The sequence below is a fragment of the Cyprinodon tularosa genome, unplaced genomic scaffold, assembly GCF_016077235.1.
Source record: "Cyprinodon tularosa strain WSP-4 unplaced genomic scaffold, ASM1607723v1 ctg6, whole genome shotgun sequence".
NCBI lineage: Eukaryota > Metazoa > Chordata > Actinopteri > Cyprinodontiformes > Cyprinodontidae > Cyprinodon > Cyprinodon tularosa.
Genome location: NW_024039340.1, coordinates 3397047 through 3421998, shown reverse-complemented (window position 1 = coordinate 3421998; position 24952 = coordinate 3397047). Strand labels below are relative to the sequence as shown.

The 24952-nt window shown below is 42.2% G+C and overlaps 2 protein-coding genes across 9 annotated transcripts in view; one reads left to right on the top strand and one right to left on the bottom strand.

Moving 5' to 3' along the window:
- kidins220a (kinase D-interacting substrate 220a) overlaps positions 1–15441 on the top strand; it is a 127182-nt gene extending 111741 nt beyond the window's left edge. For 6 of the 8 annotated variants that reach the window (XM_038306984.1, XM_038306990.1, XM_038306988.1 and 3 more), the window contains 5 exons: positions 5378–5494; positions 5584–5682; positions 7392–7610; positions 8534–8755; positions 14347–15441. In XM_038306984.1, the coding sequence (XP_038162912.1) occupies positions 5378–5494; positions 5584–5682; positions 7392–7610; positions 8534–8755; positions 14347–15165 (1476 nt within the window). In that variant the 3' untranslated portion in view covers positions 15166–15441. Of the gene's footprint in view, positions 1–2186; positions 2220–5377; positions 5495–5583; positions 5683–7391; positions 7611–8533; positions 8756–14346 lie in introns of all 8 variants that reach the window. The other 2 variants (XM_038306989.1, XM_038306987.1) reach the window with 2 other exon arrangements.
- Positions 15442–19838: 4397 nt separating this feature from the next.
- Positions 19839–21745, bottom strand: id2a (inhibitor of DNA binding 2a). The gene is made up of 3 exons (XM_038307078.1): positions 21271–21745; positions 20941–21001; positions 19839–20242 (listed from the first exon to the last, which is right to left on the bottom strand). Exons 1-2 carry the CDS (start codon positions 21610–21612, stop codon positions 20945–20947), a joined length of 399 nt encoding a protein of 132 aa, XP_038163006.1. The 5' UTR covers positions 21613–21745; the 3' UTR covers positions 19839–20242; positions 20941–20944.
- Between the last annotated feature and the right edge of the window lie 3207 nt (positions 21746–24952).

Genomic DNA, 24952 nt, shown 5'->3' with positions numbered 1-24952 from the left:
CCTTACATGTTGCTCTCCATTGTTTACTTCCCTGATTTCTGTCACACTGGTGACATCATAAACGCTAACCCAGCATGATGATATCACTAGACACAGCTGCCAGTGAGGGGTTGGACCTGCGTTTTTTGCCAGTGAGAAGGGAGCCAAATGCTGATTGTAAGCTAATTGACCCGTATTTGAAACACCCGGTTTAACGCTTTATTTTCACTGGGAAAATAGTGAAAAGGTTTTATTCAGCCAATCATATATCAACGGTCATCTGTCAATCAAAATTTTTTGGTCATAGCATCTTGATTCATATGTCGCAGCTAATATACGCAACGGTTGAAATCAGAATCCTTTCCTTTCCCATTGAGTTCCGTCCCAGTGTTCACGGGGATGGACGTCTGTGTCTTCGGCAGGCGTAGAGCTAACAGAACTGGCAGCGTTTCGAGGCAAGGGCTCAAACATGTACGGCTGGAAGCCTTCTACACCAAACCAAGCTTCTGCCGCCCTGGCGTCCTCTTCCACAACATCTTCGTCCCCGCTTTCCTCCTCTAAATAAAACATGGATGACGGAGGAGACTCATCCACGACCTCCGACACTAAACTCTCCTCCTCTTGCATGTTTCCGCTGTCCATAGCGTTCCTTGACAGCGTCGTTTCTAAGTCACCAATTTAGTGCTACTTGGTCCCAATGGAATTTCCCATTGGGAACCTACTAGCACTAAGTTGCTAACTGGTTAGGAAGATGCTTCCCACAAACCGGCCACAACAATCCCGCCCCCTTGATAAACGACCAATAACATTCACTTTATTCACCTGTAGCCGCTTCCCTACGAATTTAAAGGTCTGGAGAGATTTGCTGTTTTTTCTTCCTCTCAACTTTCCATCTACACATAGCCAGCTTCTTTAGCGATGGCCTCTATTTGAGGGTGAACTTCGTCTTCTATGAAATTGTTCAACGTTTTTAAAAAGATGTTTTAATGATCTCTTGTAGTTAAAGCAATACCCCATCATCACCAAAATGAACAGAAACAAATGTTTGAGCTGTACCAATAGATGGGAGATATTGTCTGGCTGTGTGTGTCTGCCTGCCTGCAGACTGCATGCGGTGTGACCTCCTAACATCCTGATCAGACTGAACGTTTCTATAGGAACCTACGACCTTCTTGCTCAAAAGCAATTTAAGAAAAAAAACTGATGCAGAGAGAAGTGAACCTCTGCGTCTCCAGAACAGAGCAGCTTCTGTTCGAACAGTTTAATGATAAGACTACTCAGGAGACTTGTGCTTATCAGAGCTCAGCCAGCAGGCAGTGAGAGGAGCTGCGTGAGCGATGGAAGCCTAGATTAGTCCACAACGTTTTAGTTTCCTCTTATCTGTCAGGAGTTTGGGGGTTTGTACGTATTTAAATCCTGCTCTTTATGCTGCTCGTATCTCGCCCTCCTTTTTCCCTTTAATGTCAGATTCGACGCATCCGTCCCTTTCCTTAAAGTTCATGCTTGGTCATATTGTGCAGCGCCAACGTGTGCCGTTTCTGTACGTTGGTGAGCGGCTCTTTGGATTGTAAGCGGGAGTGTAATTACCGAGCTGATGTCTGTGTGAGTACGGTTCCCCGTGGCTGTCGGGATTATCATCAGAGCGACTGTTGGGGCTGGCAGCACACACACACACACACACACACAGGCGTACTGTACGCTGACAATGAGCTCAGCTCTGGTGGAGCTTATCTCCATACCAAGATGCTTCCTCCCTCACAGAGCTCTGTTTCCTCTTCCCCATCCTCCTGCCCAGCCCTGAGCTCGGCCCAGCTGTAATTACACCCTTATCACTCTCACACTCCGGCAGGGTTCACACATGTATTCACGCTCTCTGTCTGAATCTTCCCTGAATTGGAACTTCTGCTTTTGTCGAGTAAAAAGGTGGCTCTTTTCTGTCTGCAAAGATTAGGGGCTGCAGCAGAAACAGAATCGTCTTACTTTAATAGTTCAACATCTACGTTTGTGCCGCCGATGCCGGTGGCTGCTTTAAGGAAGTCATCTCACGCGCCTCTGTGAGGCGGATACACGTCCACGCTGTCCTCTGTCTGTTTGTCTACTTGTTCATTTCTGCCCTTCAGCTTTGTTTGCAGGTACGGCCTCGGCCGTGAGGCGCACAGAGTCCCTATCTGTGGTTCTGACTGTTTGCTTCTTATCTTCTAATCAAGCATTTAAAATCGCTGCCTTGCAAACTGAAGCAGGTACATGTTTGGTTTCTGCGCCTCTTTTAAATTCACCCTCCATTATCCACCCATCTTTCACGCTAACACTGCTACCAACCTGCATGCTGTAGGAAAACACTTCTACATGACTCATTAGATTCACCAACATTCAGTTTGGTTTTACCGAATTATTGATCCCTCTTCTGGTTTTTTTTTATTATTTGTCACATCACCAATTGAATGTATCTTAGTGGGATTTCATGTGATCGATCAACAGAAGGTAGAGCATCATTAAGTGGAAGTAAAACAATGCTTAGTTTTCATCCTATGAAGTAAAACCCAAACAGCGTCATGTGCATCTGTATTCCCTTATGTCTAATCCAGCCCTACCAGTTGCTCTAAGAATCCATCTGTGTGAAGCTTAATCTCAGTTTAACTCTAGCTAATCTGTCAAAGCCTCAGGTGCAGCTCAAGGGTCCATAACTTGGAAATAAGATGCTGTTGCCGGGACAACTGTTAGTTCTGATTGCTCAAATCTTACAATTAACGAAGAGTGGTGATTAAAGAAAAAACAATGTTGTAATGTTGTTTTATGGAAGGAATTTTGTTCCATTATTGCTGCAAATACCACTTTTTTTAATGCTAAGTTTGAAAAAATGTTTGATCAAAAAGAAAAAGTCTTTGGATTTGGAAAGGTTGCAGAGCTCTGGCCTAGTCAAAGCACAGACCTTTGTTAAAGAGCCTGAATAAGTAGATGTTTTCAGACATTCTTCATCCATCTGGTCTGACTGGTTTAAGTTTTTCTTTCAAAAATGATCCAAAGTTTGAGTCTGTTTAACACTTTTAGTAGAAATACATTTCAGCACCATGCACTGTTTACCTTCCACTTTACTACTATGTTCTACTTTTATCTCATAAAACCCATCAAATATGATAAGGTTGAATATTATCAAATGCTCTGTAGTTTCATTCTAGTAAAACTAGAATAACATCAACATTGTTCCAGAAGGTTGGCTCCTTCCAGTGTGTACAGTTTTGTATGGGATGATTCTCATTTTGTCTAACATCCAATCAGAGTCCAGCTAAACTCTGATCTGCTGTCCCCCACAGCCAGAGACAAAGCCTGGGAGCTTAGTCTGAAGCTGGGTCTTAATGATGCTAATAGAGCAAGATGGAGACATGAGGAAGGGAAGGGAGGGACTAGGAAGGACGGAAGGAACTGGGAAGGAAGTAAGGTAGGAAGGAATTAACTAGTACGGAAGGAAGGAAGGAAGGAAGGAAGGAAGGAAGGAAGGAAGGAAGGAAGGAAGGAAGGAAGGAAGGAAGGAAGGAAGGAAGGAAGGAAGGAAGGAAGGAAGGAAGGAAGGAAGGAAGGAAGGAGGGAAGGAAGGAAGGAAGGAACTAGGAAGGAAGGAAGGAACTAGGAAGGAAGGAAGGAACTAGGAAGGAAGGAAGGAACTAGGAAGGAAGGAAGGAACTAAGAATGAAGGAAGGAACTAGGAAGGAAGGAACTAGGAAGGAAGGAAGGAAGGAAGGAACTAGAAAGGAGGAACTAGGAAGGAAGGAACTAGGAAGGAAGGAAGTAAGGAACTAGAAAGGAGGAACTAGGAAGGAAGGAACTAGGAAGGAAGGAAGTAAGGAACTAGAAAGGAGGAACTAGGAAGGAAGGAACTAGAAAGGAAGGAAGGAACTAAGTATGAAGGAAGGAACTAAGAATGAAGGAAGGAACTAGGAAGGAAGGAAGGAACTAGAAAGGAAGGAAGGAACTAGGAAGGAAGGAAATAGGAAGGAAGGAAGGAAGGAACTAGGAAGGAAGGAAATAGGAAGGAAGGAAGGAACTAGGAAGGAAGGAAGGAAGGAAGAAACTAGGAAGGAAGGAACTAGAAAGGAGGGAAGGAAGGAACTAGGAAGGAAGGAAGGAACTAGAAAGGAAGGAACTAGAAAGGAGGGAAGGAAGGAACTAGGAAGGAAGGAACTAGAAAGGAGGGAAGGAAGGAACTAGAAAGGAGGGAAGGAAGGAACTAGGAAGGAAGGAACTAGAAAGGAAGGCACAAACTTTTATTGAAAATAATGCTTAAAACAATATAATGTCATGTGCTGAGATTTTTCTTCTTCTGGCTGATAGGAAGGAAGGAAAGAAGGAAGGAAGGAAGGAAGGAAGGAAGGAAGGAACTAGGAAGGAAGGAACTAGAAAGGAGGGAAGGAAGGAACTAGAAAGGAGGGAAGGAAGGAACTAGGAAGGAAGGAACTAGAAAGGAAGGCACAAACTTTTATTGAAAATAATGCTTAAAACAATATAATGTCATGTGCTGAGATTTTTCTTCTTCTGGCTGATAGGAAGGAAGGAAGGAAGGAAGGAAGGAAGGAAGGAAGGAAGGGAGGAAGGAAGGAACTAGGAAGGAAGGAAGGAACTAAGAATGAAGGAAGGAACTAGAAAGGAAGGCACAAACTTTTATTGAAAATAATGCTTAAAACAATATAATGTCATGTGCTGAGATTTTTCTTCTTCTGGCTGATATGACTTCTCTTCCTCCATCTACATGATAAAAATGACCGAATGATGGAAAATATTTCCCAGGTCTCAGTTTAAACAAAGAGAAAAAAATGATTAACAAATCAAAGAAAACATTAAATGCTTTGCAAATGGAGGGAGTAGATGTGCATTAGCTGATCTCAAACTTAATGCGGCAATGAATCAGCGAACATTAGAACGTATGGTTCGATACAGATACAACTAAAACACACTAATATTGATTGATCTATCTACTAAGAACTCAGGAAGATCCGTGCAACAGAAACAGGGAGAAGTAGAACGTCTATTAATCAGTGACGGGTTACTGATGACCTATACATTGATGTTCCCTTCTTTGTGTTTCCATGGTTTTGACATTTACTGTTATTACTTGAAAAAATACAACAAACAAAAAGTTTGTTAATTTTTGAAGGAAGGAAGGAAGAAAAGAGGAGGAAGGTGTAGCATCTCCATCGTCAGCAGGACGGCGAGCCGTTGCATTAGTTGAGCAATAGAAACATGGCTGAGAGGGATGCAGTTTTGCCTCTTTGGTGGTGCCTGCATGTCTGTTTAGCAGGAACGTTTGCTCGCTCTGCACTCACCAGCTTGTCGGTGTGAACGATTTGCTCTAACAGAGCGATTTCTGTGAGAAACTGATGGCTGAGCTCTGCTTATTGTTGTGTAGATGTGTCCGGCGGTGCCGCTCAGCTCTTTGGGGACAGACGGAGTGTGCGAACGCCTCAAGCAGATCGATGGCATGGACCCCAACATGTTGTCTCATTACGCAGCAACAATCGCAAAGGTACGATTTTAAAAAAATGGGTCCTCTTTGTGCTTTTTCAACAAATATTCTCTCTCTGTGTTCATGTATTGAAACCATGTGTGTTGCAGGCTAACATAAATGGACGCGTGCTAACTCACTGCAACCTGGACGAGCTGAAGAAAGAGATGGAGATGAACTTTGGTGACTGGCAACTTTTCAGAGGAATGGTGAGACGAGATTTCTCCAAACTTTGAACTGAAGCACAGACTAACTTCGATAATGAAAACTTTCTCCAGCGTTTTAAAAGCCAAGGAGGCGATTGGCTCTCTGTGTCACACAGAGTCCATGTAGGAACGTCCGTCCTTTACTGAGAGACGCACAAACAGGATTCTGAGGAGGACAATGAGCACATTAACTCCTCACTGAAGGAGGCAGCATCATGCTGTGGGGATGCTTTTCTGTTAGAGTTGATGGGTGAAGCTAAATTCAGGAAAAAAAACATGGTGGAGGCAGCAGAGGGCCTGAGACTGGGTTGGCCCTGAACATCCGACCGGAGATGCAAAGGATGGTTTAGATCAGAGGATATCAATGCGTCAGAATGGCCTAGTCAAAGTTACAACTAAAAGCATTGCAGGGAATGAGTGGCAATGACTTCTCTCCATCCAGTCTGACTGATTTAATACGCTTCAGGTGTGAGAGGCTGGAATACGCCTCTGCTAGAACCGCAGCAAAGGGAGGTTCTAGAAGGTTCTGACTAAATGGGAACGATTAAAACTTCTTTAGAATCATTATTTAATAAAAAATGAATTAAAACATGTTACACTGCAAAAACTGATCTAAAAATTCATAAATTTTTCTTTATTTGATTATATTATTTTATAACTTGTGCCTGAAATCAATTAACAGAGTTTATTATAGAAGGAAGCCATCTATGTTAAGAAAGAAAAAACAACTTTAAACAGAGGGCGATAGAGTTGATCCCTTCCCGCTATCATCGCAACCCCAACCCCTGGGGGGGACCTCGCCTATTCAGCCAGGCCAACAATTCCCTTTATGAGCCCCCCTTTCAGAGACATAGACAGGTATGGGGCATCAAAAGGGGTGGACCCATTCGTCTGTGTCAACAAGGCTTTGTTTTGCTGCTGTATAAAACCTGAAACTCAACCCTATTTCTGGCATTTTGAATTGAAAAAGCTTCCTGGATGGGAAGCGACACGTCTTCAAACTTGGAAACAAAGTCCACTGGATTGTATTTAATTTCCGTTTTTTTTTAATTATTATTATTTTAAACTTAAATGATCATTTTCTATCAGCACATAATCTGAATTACCGGCTCAGACTGAGGAGAAATAAACTTAATTTAAGAAAAATGACTTTCCTTCTATGCATTTCTTCTCCACTCTGTTGCTCTGTCACATAAATCCCAAATATTCGAAGTTTGTAGTTTTGATACATCGAAGAGTAAAGAAATAGAATAGCGGTGCATATTTGAGCTGTCCTATACTGAGACGTCTCAGTCTCACTGACATTTACTGAGAGCTGTTCCTCATAAACGGACCAAAGATTTTGGGATTTAATAATCCATATTAGGAGAAGATCATCCTGCAGTCCAGAAATCACAAACATGTGTGCGACTCTGGGCTCATGTTGAGGGGCTCTCACAGAAACATCTGGAAAGCTCAGTGGACGTAGAGCAAAACAAAAAAAACAGTGTTGTGTTGCCAGGATGCTGGAAGCGGCCATCTGGCTAAAGATGGCCGCCTGATATGAGGATGAAGGGAGGTTATTGTCGGGGAGGGAAGGACAGATGAGCAGCTCTATGAACCCTCCACTAATAAACACGTTCTTTCACTGCTCTGAGAAAACAAGCTTTTCACCTTCTAAAGGAGGCTGAGAACGTCGTCCTGAAACCGAAAGTTTTTTATTTTCTTTCCAGGTGATGGAGCAGCGACATGCCGAGACGCAGGCGGCGCTTCAGGAGGAGTGCCGAGCAGCCAGTGAGCAAGGCAGCATCGTGCTCCAGGGGGAGCCCAGCAGACGCCCGGCGGGGCCCCAGAGGGAAACGGGGGCCTTCAGCCTCAACCTAAGTTTCGAGGAGCTCAGTGGAGCGGGGCTGGAAGAGCCTCCGAGACGCAGCACCAACTCCCAGTGGACGGTCAGTCCTCCTGACGCCTTTGGGTTCCTTTAGACCCGCTAAAATTAAACCAGTTAAATGAAGAAGACAGAATCTGTTGCAATGAAGATAAAGTCTAATAATCTAATAATCTTAGGGCATTCCAAAATAATTTTAGGGCAAAACTCATAATTTAGAGATGATATTATTTTCCTGCTTATTAAATTAAATTACTTATTGCTGCATACATTGTTGTGGTATGTGGAAGACTCACCATCTCCACAGCAACACATGAGAGTGGCAGCATCATGCTGTGGGGATGAAGCTCTGTAGAAACAGAGTAGCTGCTCAGAGGTGATGGGAGGAGCTAAATCAAGGAAACAAACCTACTGGATGCTAAACTATGAAGATAAACGGCCCTGAACATCCAGATATAATGGAGGGATTAGATAGAAGCATGTTAGAATGGCCTAGTCAAAGGCCAGACCCTCAGTCATCATCCTCTGTGTTGGTCTGTCACCTGAAATCCAAGGAAGACAGGTAGTCTGTTGCATTTAGAACATCGCCCCTACAGGAAGCCAGCATGTTTGTGACCTCAGAGGTTTCACTTCGGCGCTGCTCTGACCCTGAACGCAGCACAGCAGGAGGAAACCGACGTCGCGTTTGACAGAATTAAAAATACATATGCAGAGTGCAGCACACCTAAAGGTGTCAGGGGCCCCCGCGTTTGTTATTTTCACCCTCCCTGTTCCCAGTTTGTTAAAAAAGAACAAACACCCGCACATAGACAGCTGGCTCTGCCGCTATTTTAAAAATCTGGCTTTGTGAAATGCTTTAGATGTGATCCCAGAGCTGCAGCGGCGCTGCTCCATCTGGGTCCTGAACCAGCAATGTTTTGCTGAACTTTAGTTCTGTGTTTTCTCTGCAGTCTTTACCAACAGGAAGGTTTTTCTGTCGTTTGTCAGGTGACCAACCACCACACCTCCAGCATGTCCAGCCTCAACTCCCAGGAATCCTCCAATGACATCTGCAAGCTGACCGACAAGCAGCAGGCGGAGTATCGAGACGCCTACAGGGAGTACATCGCCCAGATGGCCCAGCTGGAGATGTCCGGCGGTGGGGGAGAAAGGCCCGTCCAGCCCCACCCGGGCCAGTTCCTCCAGGCCGCCGGCGCTGAGGACAAAGGGGTGAGTTAAATCAACAGTTATCCAATCAGAGCTAGCTTTAAAAAAAGTATTCACACCTCTAACGACTACAAACTAAGGGTTTCTGCTACATGAAGCTGATCAAAGCCAAAAAATAAAGCATGTCATTTAGCAGGCTTTATATTTACACTCTTATTTTCATTATCAAAGTTTAAAATTACTCTAAATACTAGGGGTCTAAATCAAATCCATCATGGCGATTCGATTCAGTATCGATTTCCTGACCCAACGATTCGATTATTTTCGATACTCATGAATACATCACGATTCGATTCGATTCGATTAATCGGTAAATTTTTTTTATTATTATTTTTTTGTTTTTTTTACACCTTACAGGCTAAACAAAGTTTCAAGTTTGAAATAAATCAATGAAAGCTGTAATATCGTTATGCATTTTTTTTTTTAGAAACAACAGCAAATAACAGAAGTAGAAAAGTTGCATCAAAAAATACTGCAGATAATCAGTGCAATGAAATACCTCTGCTCCAGAGTGTCGACGTCCCGCCCCCTTGAGAGACGCTCCCCTGCTCCTCTCCCAAATTGTAGCTGACCGCAGACAGTGCCGCAGACAGGAGGCCGGCTTGTTTTGTTTTTATGACCGAAATTGCGGAAAACAACTCGTGAAGTTTGACCCGCTAAAAGAGCGAGGTGAGCGAGAACGCTGGGACCCTTTTTCCACCTGGATCTCCGCTCTTTTTGGCCCTCATGTCCCTCCGTCGTCGGACTAAACTCGCCCCCACTTCCTCTCCGCCTCGGCCGTATTTAGACCCACAGCGTGTAGCACAGACCACGCTTCAATATTGAGCATAATTTAAAAATGTCTGCGTCAAGCTCACTGCAACACACTGCTGTAAGAGTATAACCAGGAAGCTAGGTATACAAAATAGGTTGACCCCCGGCTCACTCCGGTCTTACCGTTGCGGTGCGGTGGGTGCGGCGCCGCAGTGATTCCAAGTCATTAAAAAGACGTAAACCTCTCTCACCGGCTGCTGAGCTGTCCGGCTGCGGTTACCGAGACACTCCGGCGCTGCAGAAAATTCAGCAAGAAAGCTATCGTTGCGGCGTGTCGAAGCCCTCCGCAACAAGCTCTCGCAAATATCCTTATTTGGGCCGTGTTATCACGTGAAGTTACGTGAACTCTACTATCTTTCTGTGAAGCTGGTTAGCGTCTGAAGCTAACTGCTAGCGTCAGTCGTCTTCTCTCTGTCCAGAGTGGCCGACGTAACGAATCTTTTGATATATTTGGTGCATTTTCAGTCCACTTAAAGGAATAGTACACCCAAAACATGATTAGCCTTCATTTTCTACTCACCCCCATGCTGAACAACACTCTGGGAGGCTTCTTGCTGTCTGCTGACATTCAAATAATGGAGGTCTATGGCGCCCGAGTCAGAAAGGTCCATAAAAGTCTACAAAGAACGTGTCAATATTCCTCCATACTGCTCGTCCAATGTATTCCAAGTGTCCTGAGTGGGTAGCGTCCAGAATTTACTCGAAACGAAGTCATTTAGAATGTTTTTAGAGCATAAACAGTAGTGTATAGGATTTCCTGAAAGCGCGATCACGAAGCTACGGAAGCCGGCAGACCAAACCAGTGCATTCAGCTCGGCAAAGAACTCATGCTCTTCCTCAACACTGAAGTCCTCAGACATTTTTCTTTCGTTGTTTCTTTCTTTGCACAGGTAAACAGCACATTTCTTCTTCTACGCTTGCATTATTGGCAGAGCAGACGCTGAATGCGCACTTTCATCTGGCTTGGTCTGCCGCGGTTTCCGTAGCGTCGTGAGCGCGCATGTGCGCGCTTTCAGGAAATCCTATACACTACTGTTTATGCTCTAAAAACATTCTAAATGACTTCGTTTCGAGTAAATTATGGACGCTTCCCACTCAGGACACTTGGAATACATTGGACGAGCAGTATGGAGGAATATTGACACGTTTTTTGTGGACTTTTATGGACCTTTCTGCCTCGGGCGCCATAGACCTCCATTATTTGAATGTCAGCAGACAGCAAGAAGCCTCCCAGATCTCCAGATGCATTTGAGATATCAAAAAAGTACTCCAGAGTGTTGTTCAGCATGGGGGTGAGTAGAAAATGAAGGCTAATCATGTTTTGGGTGTACTATTCCTTTAAGCTTTTTTCCCCCCAAAAAGCAATTAGAGACAAATGACTTTTCTCTGCTTCCCTCAGCGCTGTCTCACAGGCAGCGGCCTCATCCTGAAGCCCTGCATGCAGTCAGAGCAAAGAGAGAGGCTGCGCTTCCCTACAGCTAATGTAGAACAAGCAGATGAACAAAGCTGCTGATGATTCTGCCCTGGATTACAAAGCAGGATAAAAATAAAGTTATGGTGTGCAGGTGGAGCAGTGGTTAGCGTGAAAGCCCTTTGAACGGAGTCCTTGACGCGGCCGCCCGGGTTTGAATCCGACCTGCAGTCCTTTGCCGCATGTCTTCCCCCTCTCTCATATCCCCTTCCTGTCAGCCTACTTTCGAAAAAACGAGCCACTAAGTGCTGTTAGAACTCAAAAAATTTTAAAGTAAAATAAAATTATAGTTTTTAGCTTTTGAATTGAGATTTCCAACAAACACTTAGCCTCTAATTCAAAGCTCTAATAGTTGGTTTCCTGCATTTCACAACAAAAACACCACAGATATAATTCTTTCTACCGCGTGTCGTTCATTAATGGTTGATCACTGAGATGTCAGGCTACTAAACTGAAGAAAAGCCGTTAAAAACAAACAGTTTAATTCAAATAAATTTTTCTGCAGGTTACGACAGAGTATTATGGCCAGGCTAGAGATGTTTTATTTTTTTTATTTTGAGAATAAAGTCATGATATTATAAGAATGAAGTCATCACACCACAACATGTTTCAGAAAGAAAGCTTGGAGCTCCGCCCACCAGATGACGGCCGACCAGCTCCACCAATCAGCAACCAGAGTCCACTTTGACGCTGCTGCTAAAAGATTTCCTGATTTATCAAACCGATGCTAAAGTATAACTTCACATGATGCTCCACATTCCTCATTTTAGGGAAGAAAGAGCTTCTTGGAAGAGTTGTCATAAACTACAACTTTATTCTCATCATTTTAGGATTTTATTCTCGTAATTTTATGACTTTATTCTACGACTTTCTTCTTAAAATAGAAAATAATTCTCAAGCCTGGCCCTGATATTCCGGCATAGCAGGCTAACATAATCCAGCTGCTGAAAAAAAGAAAAAACTTTTTATGATGCAGATGAAGCTCTGGAATTTTATGTTCATCAGAAAAGTTTAATCAAACTCTACTTAAAAAAAAAAGAGAAAATATAATTATTTCAATTTTAAAGAGCCTCAGCTGTAAGTAGAAATTATTAATTCAATTAAGACAATTTAAATAAAACAATTAAATATAAAATAATTCAAGCGTTAATTTAAATTCTTTGGATTTACTTTTTGTGAAAACTGATCAATATTTATTATATCTGGGAAAAAAATGATGTAGTAACTACCTATTTAATATTCCTTTAGGCATTAAACATTAAACAGAAACATATTGAAAATTTTTTCTGGTTGAAATTGATACCTTCCCAAATATTTTAGTAAATATAATTTAAAATCAATTTAAACTCTAAGATGCATAAAAGTCCCACCCGTCACCGTCCAATCAGCTGATGGGACAAGTAGTTCTATATTAGAGTAAAGTTGCTCTTTTTCTGAAAGTTAAACCAACTCAACACGTTTCAATCTGCAGACTATAGGTGCTGGTCATAAAATTAGAATATCATGAAAAAGTAGATTGATTTCAGTAATTCCATTTAAAAAGTGAAACTTGTATATTATATTCATACATTACATACAAACTCATATATTTCAGATGTTTATTTTGTTTAATTTTGATGATTACAAATGACAACAAATGAAAATCTCAAATTCATCATATCAGAAAATTAGAATATTGTGAAAAGGTTCAAAATTGATGGCCCCTGGTGCCACACTCTAATCAGCTAATTAACTCAAACCACCTGCAAAAGCCTTTAAATGGTCTTTCAGTCTAGTTCTATAGGCTACACAATCATGGGGAAGACTGCTGACTTGACAGTTGTCCAAAAGACGACCATCGACACCTTGCACAAGGAGGGCAAGACACAAAAGGTCATCGCTAAAGAGGCTGGCTGTTCACAGAGCTCAGTGTCCAAGCACATTAATAGAGAGGCGAAGGGAAGGAAAAGATGTGGTCGAAAAAAGTGTACAAGCAAGAGAGATAACCGCACCCTGGAGAGGATTGTGAAACAAAACCCATTCAAAAATGTGGGGGAGATTCACAAAGAGTGGACTGCAGCTGGAGTGAGTGCTTCAAGAACCACCACACACAGACGTATGAAAGACATGGGTTTCTGCTGTCGCATTCCTTGTGTCAAGCCACTCTTGAACCACAGACAGCGTCAGAAGCGTCTTGCCTGGGCTAAAGAGAAACCGGACTGGACTGCTGGTGAGTGGTCCAAAGTCATGTTCTCTGATGAAAGTAAATTTTGCATTTCCTTTGGAAATCAAGGTCCCAGAGTCTGGAGGAAAAGAAGAGAGGCACTTCATCCACGTTGCTTGAAGTCCAGTGTAAAGTTTCCACAGTCAGTGATGGTTTGGGGTGCCATGTCATCTGCTGGTGTTGGTCCATTGTGTTTTCTGAGGTCCAGGGTCAACGCAGCCACATACCAGGAAGTTTTAGAGCACTTCATGCTTCCTGCAGCTGACCAACTTTTTGGAGATGCAGATTTCATTTTCCAACAGGACTTGGCACCTGCACACAGTGCCAAAGCTACCAGTACCTGGTTGAAGGACCATGGTATCCCTGTTCTTAATTGGCCAGCAAACTCTCCTGACCTTAACCCCATAGAAAATCTATGGGGTATTGTGAAGAAGAAGATGCAATACACCAGACCCAACAATTCAGAAGAGCTAAAAGCCACTATTAGAGCAACCTGGGCTATCATAACACCTGAGCAGTGCCACAGACTGATCGACTCCATGCCACGCCGCATTGCTGCAGTAATACAGGCCAAAGGAGGCCCAACTAAATACTGAGTGCTGTACATGCTCATACTTTTCATGTTCATACTTTTCAGTTGGCCAACATTTCTATAAATCCTTTGTTTTTATTGGTCTTCAGTAATATTCTAATTTTCTGATATGATGAATTTGAGATTTTCATTTGCTGCATTTGTAATCATCAAAATTAAACAAAATAAACATCTGAAATATATGAGTTTGTATGTAATGTATGAATATAATATACAAGTTTCACTTTTTAAATGGAATTACTGAAATCAATCTACTTTTTCATGATATTCTAATTTTATGACCAGCACCTGTAAATGTTGAGCTTTAATTAATAAATCTATTTCATTCATTTCAATATTCAGGTTTATGTAGAAAAAGCAGGTTAGGATTCGTTGTAGAACATTTCTTTCATGTTCTTAGCTTGGAGGGATAGCGGCCATCTTTAGTTTATGGTCGATGGTTTGATCCAAAGATCTCCCATTGGTTAGGATTTACTGATTTATTATTTTCTGTCTTCTGTTTCCCGCCTCCTCAGGCTAAGGAGGGAGCCGAGCCGGACGGCCGTAAGCCCTTCAACAAGAGGGCCTCCAAGAGCGGCGAGCTCACAGACTTCGCCTCGGGGGCCGACGCTCAGCTCCTGGATCCCATCAGCGAAGAGGATGAGAAGCTGGACCACAGCTTGACCTCCAGGACCCCGGGCTCCAAGAAGAAAGGAGCCGGCTCCTTCTATCACCAGCTTCCCAGCGAAGAGGAGTGGGGCCCAGAGGAAGCCGACACCACCACGCCGCTCCTCCACAAAGAGGGCCGAGCCGCTCCTCCGCCTCAGCTCGCAGCCAAGCCTGGCCTCCTCACAGACATCCTCCTGGATAAGAAGGACTCCTCCGACTCAGGGATGCGCTCCAGCGACAGCTCCCCAGACGCCTCCCTGGAGGAGGCGGACGGAGGGCAGGGCCTCCCGAAGCCCAGCCTGATCGAGCTGGAGCTGGAGGGCCTAGTGAAGAAGAGGGGCCTCCTCCCCAGCAGGCTGAGCGGCCTGCAGGACGCGGCGGTGGCCCGCATGTCCATCTGCTCCGACGCGCCGTCCGAGGCCAGCCTGATGGCCAGCAGCCCGGACGAGGGGTGGCCCTCCGACGCCGTCGGCAACCTCAACCGCTCCGCCAGCAGCACCACCCTCAACAACAACTCGGGCGCCGCCGACGACACCAACTCCAACAATAGCCGCCAGCGGCAGGAGGCGCCGTTAGACTCAGGCGTCCTCATCATCCACCCAGGAAGCACCACCTCCGCCGCCGCCCACCAGAACCAGAACCTGCGCTCCATCAGCCTGGGCGATGAGCGGGAGAGCGTTCTGTGAGGTCAGCAGGTTTCTGGGTTCTGAGCAGGATCGTCTCCTGGTCGCTCTCCGCTCCTCATGCTGCTTAATGTGAAATGTTTGTGTTTATTGAAGGAATGAAATCTGTTCTCAGTGATAAAACTAAGAAACTAGGTGTTGTTTTGGGAGAGTTTCCCCTCAGAGCTGCTGCATGCTGCGGTTCTGCTTGTTTGGTGTCTCTGTAGGAGAAAATGATGATAGACTCGCTGTTACATGTTGTGTTTGGTGAATGAATAAAACTTCTCACAGCCCCCAGGAGTCGTCTGTCGCTCGTTTGTTTTCCAAAATTTGTCTGGAAACTTCCTCAGCAGTCAGCCGCAAAATCAAGAATTTGATTTAAAGGTTTGTTTTTTAAAGTTTGAATGATATTTATTTGAAAAAAAAAAAACGGTTTCAGTGTAAATCTGAATAATTATGGAGTGAATTTTGTTCCATTGTTTTGGTAAAGAAAAGTCCAAACGCTAACCAATGAAAATGTTTTGCTAACGTCCAAGCAGACAATTAGAAATGGGTCTTTGCCCCCAGAAGTAAAAACAAAAGAATGCAATTTATAAAACCCAATTTTTAAATAAAACTGAAAATGTAAAATCTATAGGAAATGGTAAAAAGTAAACATTTTAAGCTTTTGAAATATTTTTGAGAAAATTAAAATATGACAATCAGATTTGAATTTTTTTTTTTTTTTTTGAGAAAACAAAGCTAGTGTCAAAACCTATTTTGGCAAAAACATTTTTCAAAGTTTCATTTCTGGATTGTGTGTTTTTTTTTTTTTTTTTTTTTTAACCAAACCTGTTCTTTTCAACAATAATGGACCAAAAGTCACTCCATAAGCAATCAGCAGACTTTAGTCCCCATCCTGTCACCCATGCTCCCATTATCTATCACTGCTTTCCATCCATCATCGACCGCATGCCTCCACCTGACCATCCTGTTTTTTCTCTCCTGCAAAAATTTTAATCTATGAATCCATTTTTCTTCAAATAATTATAACTTCCCCTGTTTTGAGCAGGTAAGTAAAGCGATTTCCCAGCAGAATAAAATTATTTACTTTCAAATAAGAAAAAAAACACTTACTTTAGTGACAATCATACAGATCACATTTTCCTGCTCAGCTTCAGGTTAAATACACTTTTAATTCCTACTTATTTTTAGATCAGGTTTTTGCAGTTTGCAGAGCAGCAAATAACGACTATTAGAACTACTTTAACCTATTTTCACTGAATAAGAAAATATGCAGGAGTCAAAAATGAGATTTAAAAAAAGGGCTTAAGGTCTGAGTTACTGATCATAACATCAGATTTAGTAATGATCAAAAATATATGCTGAAATTTTGGTGAAAATAAATTCAATTAACCTTTAGATGTATGTTTTTCTGTATAAAACGTATTAAACAGTTTCATAATGTAGCTGATGTAAGCATGTTAGACTGACAAAAATGATCTAATAAGTACAAATGTGATAATATTTCACTTATTTAAGCAGTTTGATCAGATGATCTGCAAATAAAATGCGTATTTTTGCCTTTAAAATTAGATTAGATATTATGCACTAGTAGAGACGTTTATTTTATTTCAGATAATAATAATATAATCTCATTGGCAAATTGTCATATTTGCTTAAATCAAAGAAAAAAAGAAAGATGGGCTTATTTCTATTTAATTTTTTACAGCATATGAATCGTTTCCTGTATATTAGCTCGATTTCCAGCTGCTCCAGTAGACAGAAACTTCCGCTGTCTGACGTTCTGTGTTTCTTTGGTTTAAAATTAGTTTTTTATTCAGTGAAACTCCTCGTGATGAGTCAAATACCCGAGGCAATGCTTCATAAAACTCCAGTAGCAAGTACCCTGCAGTACAAATACATCTCAAAGTATTTATTTTGTCTCTGAATTTAAAAGTTAAATAAATGTGACTGGTTATAAGCCGCTCTCTATTCCTGAATATGTTTTTAGTTTTGATCCGTCCATCAATCTGCTCTGAATTTTTCTCTCTTCTTTAAGCAGCTTCCATATTTTCTGCTTTGCTGTTTTAAAACTTTCAGATCAGAGTTGATTTTTTTCACTCCTCCTATCTGATGAGTCCGAAACTTCTTCCTCTGAACGTTTTTATGGACTGAAACCATCAAAAAACCAGAGCAAAGGTCACTGGTCAGAACATTCAGCTTTGTGGTGAAAGGACCTGTAATCTTACAGATGAATAGAAAGAATGTTTGAAACTTAAAGGCCAATGAGAGAAAATTGTCGGCTAAAAGTAAAATAGTTGTTCCTCTGTCAAGATTTTAAAAAATGTAGGAGTTACTCTGCAAAAACTGATCTAAAAATAGGTAAAAACAAGGTGTGTTTGGCCTTGATTTAAGCAGGTAAATCAGATAATCTGCCAATGGAATTAATCTTATTGAAATCATCTTATTCCACTGGCAATTTTTTAATTTTCCTGATCAAATAAAGGGAAAATACACTTACATTTAAACTTTTGAAGTGCAGCTTAGCTTTGGCAAAAGTGTGTTGGTTTCCACATGTGGCGGCACCTTTTTACTCCCTTAATAACCACTGATAAAAACAGGGAATAGAGCAAGATGGCGGAGAGAGATGAGTTTGATTCATGGGAAGAAATCAGAACCTTTCAGCTGAAAGCTGCACGTTTAGCACAAGTCAGGGAATTAAAAATTAAGACGGTTCGTTTTGAAGCCATTTTTCTGCAAGTTTAAATTTAAATGAAAATTAGTTTTTTTACACAGAAAAAAGTAATGCAACCATTTTTCCCCATTTACTTGATATTTACTTTAACAAAATAGTTTTGTGTTAGTTGGGTAGGACATAAAACAATTGTGTTAAACTAAATGTGATTATTTTTTCAGTGTACATTGAAACTTTATGGTGTTTTTTCTTGCAGTTTGAATCATCTTATTGTATGAATCAGTAATTTAAAATGAAATAAAACATTTTAAACTTCTAAAGATTAATCATTTTCTTTCTCCTGCTTTAACATTAAATGTGGTAGAACTAATGCAGGTATGTGATGGTTGTCAAAGAGCCATTTTGATTATGTGATCAATCATTTTAAATAAAATTAAATACAGGATAATATAGATTTTTTTTTTTGTCCCAATAAGTTTTATTTTTAGACAAACATTTAAATTTGTCTTCTTGATGGAAATTACCTGAAGCGAACAATAATAACTGAACCAAAACAAGGGCTGGCTCGTTCATTCCATGACTTTTGCATTTGCTTTTATAAAATCCACTAAAAATTTAATGATTTACTGTTCAAATGTGAAACTTTGACATTAGAAATCTGCAGGAACTTCAAAAATATTTCCAAAAATGGTTTTAATTGTCTTCATCCTAAACGGTTTTGTGTTTTACAGATGCAAATTGCCAGGTCTGAATCTGACAGGACCGATTTTGTCCGATAGATGGCGCACTCTGCATACAAACCTGCTGCAGGCCTGCGGACACAGAGCGGTGAGAAGCAGCAGCTCAGACCAACAGAAGTGTGTTGACATTTTCCAGGTTTTTCTGTCCACATGGAGCTGAGCTGCTCTGTTTTCAGAGGTTTGCAGGTCTGATTCCTCAGGTTAGATGGAAGCATGAGAAACACGGAGCATCATGCAGAAAAGAAAACCTCCTCTGCAACATTTAAACACTTATAAGGCCTGAAATGTTGATTTAGAGAATTAAAAGAAACTATTTCTCTACATCAAACCACCTTCCTGTAGAGCAGCTCCTCTGCAGGATCAATTAATTAATCACTCTGCAGTAAAATGGAATAATTATATTTTAATTATTCCACAGAGACAAGTTTAGGTCTTTACTTTGACTAGGCCATTCTAACATCTTTGCTCAGGATCATGTCCTGCAGGAGGGAGAGCCTCCATCCTGAACCAATCAGCTTCCCCACAGCATGATGCTGCCACCATTTATGACGACAGAGAGTTAATCTACCCAGAGTTCAAGTTTGCTCCTTTCAGAGACCAAATAAGAAAACATTGAAGCTCATCCACCCGGTTTAAGAGTTAAAAAAAAAATCCTTTTGCAGGATTCAGAGATTGATCCAATTTATCCAAACTGATATGATCAAATGAATCACACATTTTTTTAAACTGAAGAAGGGAAACAATTTAAAACGAAAATCAATTTCATAAAGAACCAATCAGAATCAACTTCACCCTTAAATTAGATTGCTTAAGATAGTTTAAAACGCAGCGCTGGCCAGAGCTTAACTGGCTCAGACTAAAACCATCTAATCCTATTTGCTCTACATTGCATGTGAGAAAGTAAAAGTGCATCCAGTGCGCTCTGAGTGCGCTTTTCTGGGCGCAACCTGCGCACCTGTGCGCGCACGGCGGCGGTCATTACGGCCTCACATAAAAACCTGCAGAGTTTTGGATTTATTCTGCACAAAATAGAAAAAGAGAGGTGCAATTTACAATACTTTTATAAAAAGTTTCAGCATAATTAAGTACAACATTACACTTTTTTTTTTGCAGAAGTTTCAAATTTCTGCAACTGTACAAGATTAACTCCCGCTGAGTAGAGAGAGACAGAGAGTTCACAAGGTCTCATTCTTCCACTTTAACTTTTTTATGCTTTAGACATCGTCCAGTCCTTCATGTGCCAACATTTCTGACAAGACAAGACTAAACTTTTTTTGTTTTTTTGTTTTTACAGTAACTAACCCAAGTCTGTTCTGTACACGTTCCCACCTCCGCAAAAAAAGCGAAGAGTTCAAACGGGGGGGAGAGACGGGAGGGGAGGGGGGAGGTTAGGGTAGAGGGAGGGGAAATAATCCCATATAACGCGCCTTCCATTTCCAGAAAGGACCCACAAATAAGAAGTCTTAAATTAATTAATAATAATTATAATAATAATAATGAGGTGTCCAAACAGAAAAACACATCACATCAGACTGTCCCATAATAAGCAAAAGTCTCTTGATTTCAGAAAAAAAAAAAAAAAATCCAGGCCTGGAGGAAGAGGAGGAGTAGAGGGGGTGTGGGGGGGGGAGGAAAGTCCTGCTCCTCAGGTCCTGTGTGTGTTTTCTGCGTCTTGACCAAACACCTGCAAAAGATTGAGAAAGAGGCGTGTTTAGAAAATGCAAACAGGGCAGAGATCCGGACAGACTGGCGCCAGGGAGGAAGCCGCAGTTTTTAACATTTAACCAAACACTCCCAATACTGAGCAAACCCTGCGCTCCAGATGCGCACGCGCGCACCCCCCCTCACACACACACACACACGGGAAGAGGAGGGGAGCGCCGTGCACGCGCGCTCTCTCCGCACAACTTCAGCCTCCAATCTGGGGAAGAATCAGCGTAATTGCCGCTCAGCTGGCGCCTTCCCACTTCTTGTACCAATTATGTGCAGACATCGTAGTAGCAGTAATCCAAACAGCCATTATTTTCCTGTTGCAGATGCTCTTCATTACAGACACAAGAGGCTATAATACAACCCTGACGGCTGCTGCTTGGAGCCAAGAGCCTCCAGCTTATTTCTACTAAAAAAATGTAACCAAAATAAAACGCAAAGTGCGTCTTTTTTTCAGACACAATAAGGCTGGATTCAATGAATGTGGAGAGGCTGAAGTCTGCTGCGCGCAAACAGAACCCTCTCTGCTGGAGCAACATATTGGGAGCATTGGATCAGGGAGCGGACTGGTGCTTCAGCAGACTGGGAGACAGGCTGTATTGGAGCCTGGGAGCCCTGGACAGAATGCAGCAGACAGGAGGAGGAAGAGGAGGAGGAGGACAGCCTACTTACCGCGTTAACGATGCAGAGTCCGGCTGTCATCTGTCAGCAGCTCTGACGGAAACTCCGGAGACTGAAAACAAACAAACACAAACCAAATGTTAGGGCTTCTTTTTGTTTGTTTATGTTTTTTTTTCTTCTTCTTTGGATCGAAGTGTCTGGCGTCAAATGTAGGTCGCTTTTCTTCCTCATGTTGAACAAAAGGAGAAAAAAAAAAAAAAAAGAGAGAAACGGACCATTTTCTTTTCCAACAAGCCATTTTGTGCGCATCGGTGCAGCAACAACAAAATGTTTAGTTTTGATTTGCCTCCCATGTGGTGGAATCAGCTGCAGCGTAATTACCTGTAATGACAGGATGCTGATGTCTGTGTTGAGCGCGGTCAGAGGGGTCCTGGACGCGCTCTGCCCCGGCCGCGCCGCGGGGTGATGCAGGCTGGAGTCCAGCGCGATCTGCAGGTCCAAGATGTAGTCGATGACATGCTGCAGGATTTCCATCTTGCTGACGTTCTTGTTCTGCGGGATGCTGGGAACCAGCTCCTTCAGCTTGGAGTAGCAGTCGTTCATGTTGTAGAGCAGGCTGAGCGGGTCGTCCACCGGGGTCTTGCTCCGGGAGATTCCCAGGGAGTGCTCCGAGAAATTCGTGCCGGTTTTCCGGAAGGACCGAACGGGGCTTATTGCTTTCATTCTGCCGGGGTGGAAGAGTTTAGTCGCCGGTGTTCTGTGTGTAGGAGGAGGGGGGGAAGAGTTGGCTTCCAGGCTTCGCTTCGGTTATTCCTGCTTAGTTTTTGTCAGACGGTCAGACTGGATCAGCCGAGCTGTCAGAGCGGGTTTTATAGGCAGCAGCCTGCGCCTGTGATACGGAGGGGCTGAAAGGCGCTGATTGGACGCGGCTGGCGCGTCGCTCACGGCACATCTGGCCTCTGATTGGCTGATTTACGCAGCGGCGGCGCAGGACGGAGGCGGAACCAGCGGAGGGCGCTTCAGCAGCTCCGGTGGGCAATTTGGAAAATTAAGCGCTTACCTGTTTCTGATCAAGAAAATTAATGATGGATGTCAGATGGTGGGGATGAGGACGCGCCTGGAGGCTTTTACGCGCAACTTTAAAATGGGAAAAAATATAAAAATAGGATATATAGCCCAAAGGGAATTAGTTGGAACAACGTTAATTATTATTATTATTAAAGAAATGAGGAGAGGAGATGTTCGATGTGTCCAAAAATAATCATTTTTCATCTTTTACCAACATTTTAAGATGTGCTTTTGGAACAGGCGCATCTGGAGACTTTGAAATCAGAGCAGATCGGAGCCGGTGTGAAGGCCGGCATGAGCGGCTGAGGGTCAAAATGGGAGGAAATCCATCATGGGTTAAAAAAATAAATAAAAACAAAATAAAAACTTCCAATTTTCACCAGGAAATGGTTTAGTGCAATGCGCACAGAAACTCACTGAACCTTCACGTTGTTTCTACTTCATCAACACTCTAAAACAAAGCTTATAGTTTTTATTTTTCATTCTTTTGGATTAGAAAAATGTGTTCTATGAGTTTTACTGTTTTAAAAAGATCTGCAGTGACGTCCTTCTACTATATTTTATTAAAAAAAAAAACCCGCAAAGATGACAATAGATTGTTTATTTTGTTGCTCAGGATTCCAAATGAAAAACTTCCTAATCTTAGCGGCGCATAAAGACGTGATTAATGATCTGATGTTTTCTGAATGAGCCATTTGTTTTGTCGGAATTACGTGCTTCATCCATCAGCTGGAGATGATGACAGGGCGCAGGGGGGGCCCTCAGGGGAAGGTGGAGGCTGCTGGAGTTCAGCTTTGATAATTCAGTTTCATCCAAATGAATATATGCGTCTTTAAAAAATATAAAAATGAGGAGATATCTGTGAGATGTAACAATGAGACTGATTTTAAGACTTTATTTCAAATAAAGCCGGGTTTGTCGTGAAGAACCCAGAGAAAGTCTCTGTCAGGTTTAATAAGATGATTTTCAGTCCACAGAAGGAGTCAGAAACGATAAGAAACGGAGCCGAACACCATCTGCGCCTCCTTTTTACGCGCGGCTTCTCCTCCAGCTTCTTTATGCATTTCCAAACATAATCTAGATCTCCCACAGTCTGTGTCCACATCTGCTGCGAGTGATGTTTCCCATTTCCTCTCCTCCTTCCCGTCCTTCCCACACCTGTGAACCCATTTCGCAGGACGCCCTCTGACTGATGCCTGAGAGGCTGACTGACAGACAGGTCAGAAATTGGCGCAAAGCCGCGCGCACCTCAACCAGCAGCGGCAGCAGTCTCTCTCTCTCTCTCCTCTCTCTCCTCTCTTGGAGCAGACTCTCTGGCGCCGTGACGTCAGCCCATTCACAGCAGCCCTCGAGCCAAGCCCTAGCGGCGCCTTTCGGACGGTTTCCATGGAGACGATGGGGGGTTCAGGGGGAGGTCCTCAGCTGATCAATCAGGAGAAGGAACCCCCCCTGAAATACCGTGCGACCCGGTCAGCACCGAAAGACATCCAGGGGCGCAACTAGAAATCCGCTGGGGGGTAAATACCCTCAGGGTGATAGGAAGTGCGATAATGGCAAAACTTCTAATTTAAGCCTAAAAAACATGTATATATATATATATACATATATATATATATATATATATATATATATATATATATATATATATATATATATATATATATATATATATATATATATATATATATATATATATATATATATATATATATATATATATATATGTATATAGAAACAAGTGTGTGTGTGAATGGTTGTTTGTCTTGTTTGTCTCTGTGTTGCCCTGCGATGGACTGGTGTCCTATCCAGGGTGGACCCCGCCTCTCCCCCTTAGACAGCTAGAGATAGGCTCGATTAGAATGGGTATATATATATATATATATATATATATATATATATATATATATATATATATATATATATATATATATATATATTTCTAAGCTCTAAGCTCACGATTGGTGAAGCTTTTAATTTTCTAATTGTGCCATCACATTGACAAAATGCAGACTCTTGGATTTCACTTTAACTTTACCTTTACTGTCCCCAGAGGGACATTTGGTTCACAGGAGGTGAAATAAAAGATAAAAACCAGGGAATAATCCCATAATTTCAAATAAAATCCACAGAAACAAGCAACATCAACCTAGAAAGGACAACTGAAGGCCACGTTTTGGCCACGTTTTACACTAGCAGCCATTCAACATTTACCCACTTTCCTTGGCCGGTCTCCTACAATTCCCTTTAAACATCAATCTTTGCACCAAAATATTGTTCCTGTTATGATTTGTGGACATTATGATCTATAGAGAAGCGTCATCTCCTGGTCAGACCCTGTAATCCAGTGAAAGGATGGAGTCAAGGTAAAAAAATATTTGCAAGAGGGGGTCAGTGCAGCGGCTGAAAGTTGGAGGAATTTTCGCTGGGAGTTGCAGGGAAGTGGGCTGCCATTTGGCTGGCATTTGACCGGGAACGGCCATTTTGAATGGCTGCTACTGTAAAATTGCTTTGACTTTTTCATCCTGCTGGATTTCTGAATCTTCTGTTTGAGGAAGGAGCTCAAAGTCAGGCTGGAGAAGATGATCAGGATGTCTGAGCCTTGGACTTTATCATCCCATAGAAAGATGTTAATAATGCCGATGATTTTAATTCCAATGTCCGAAATATGATGATTTTGTTTTTAAAAATCATCTTATTGGTTGACTCTATTGTGAAAAAGGTCAGAATAGTTTACCACTGAGAGCTAAATTAGTTATTAAAAACTGTTCTCAGTTATTTATGGGAACTTATAACAAAGTAATAAAGCAAACAAGAAAATAAGGCATAAGCCCATCATTTAGTAGTAGGATTTTTGACACCTTCAGTTCTAAATAACTGTTAAACCACAAAGTAAAAATGAAACTAATAAAAAGGACATATCAGTTTTCATCATCACAAACTGACTCAGCTCTATATGTCTCCAGTACAGGGGCCAGGGCCGGCTCTGCAGGGGCCC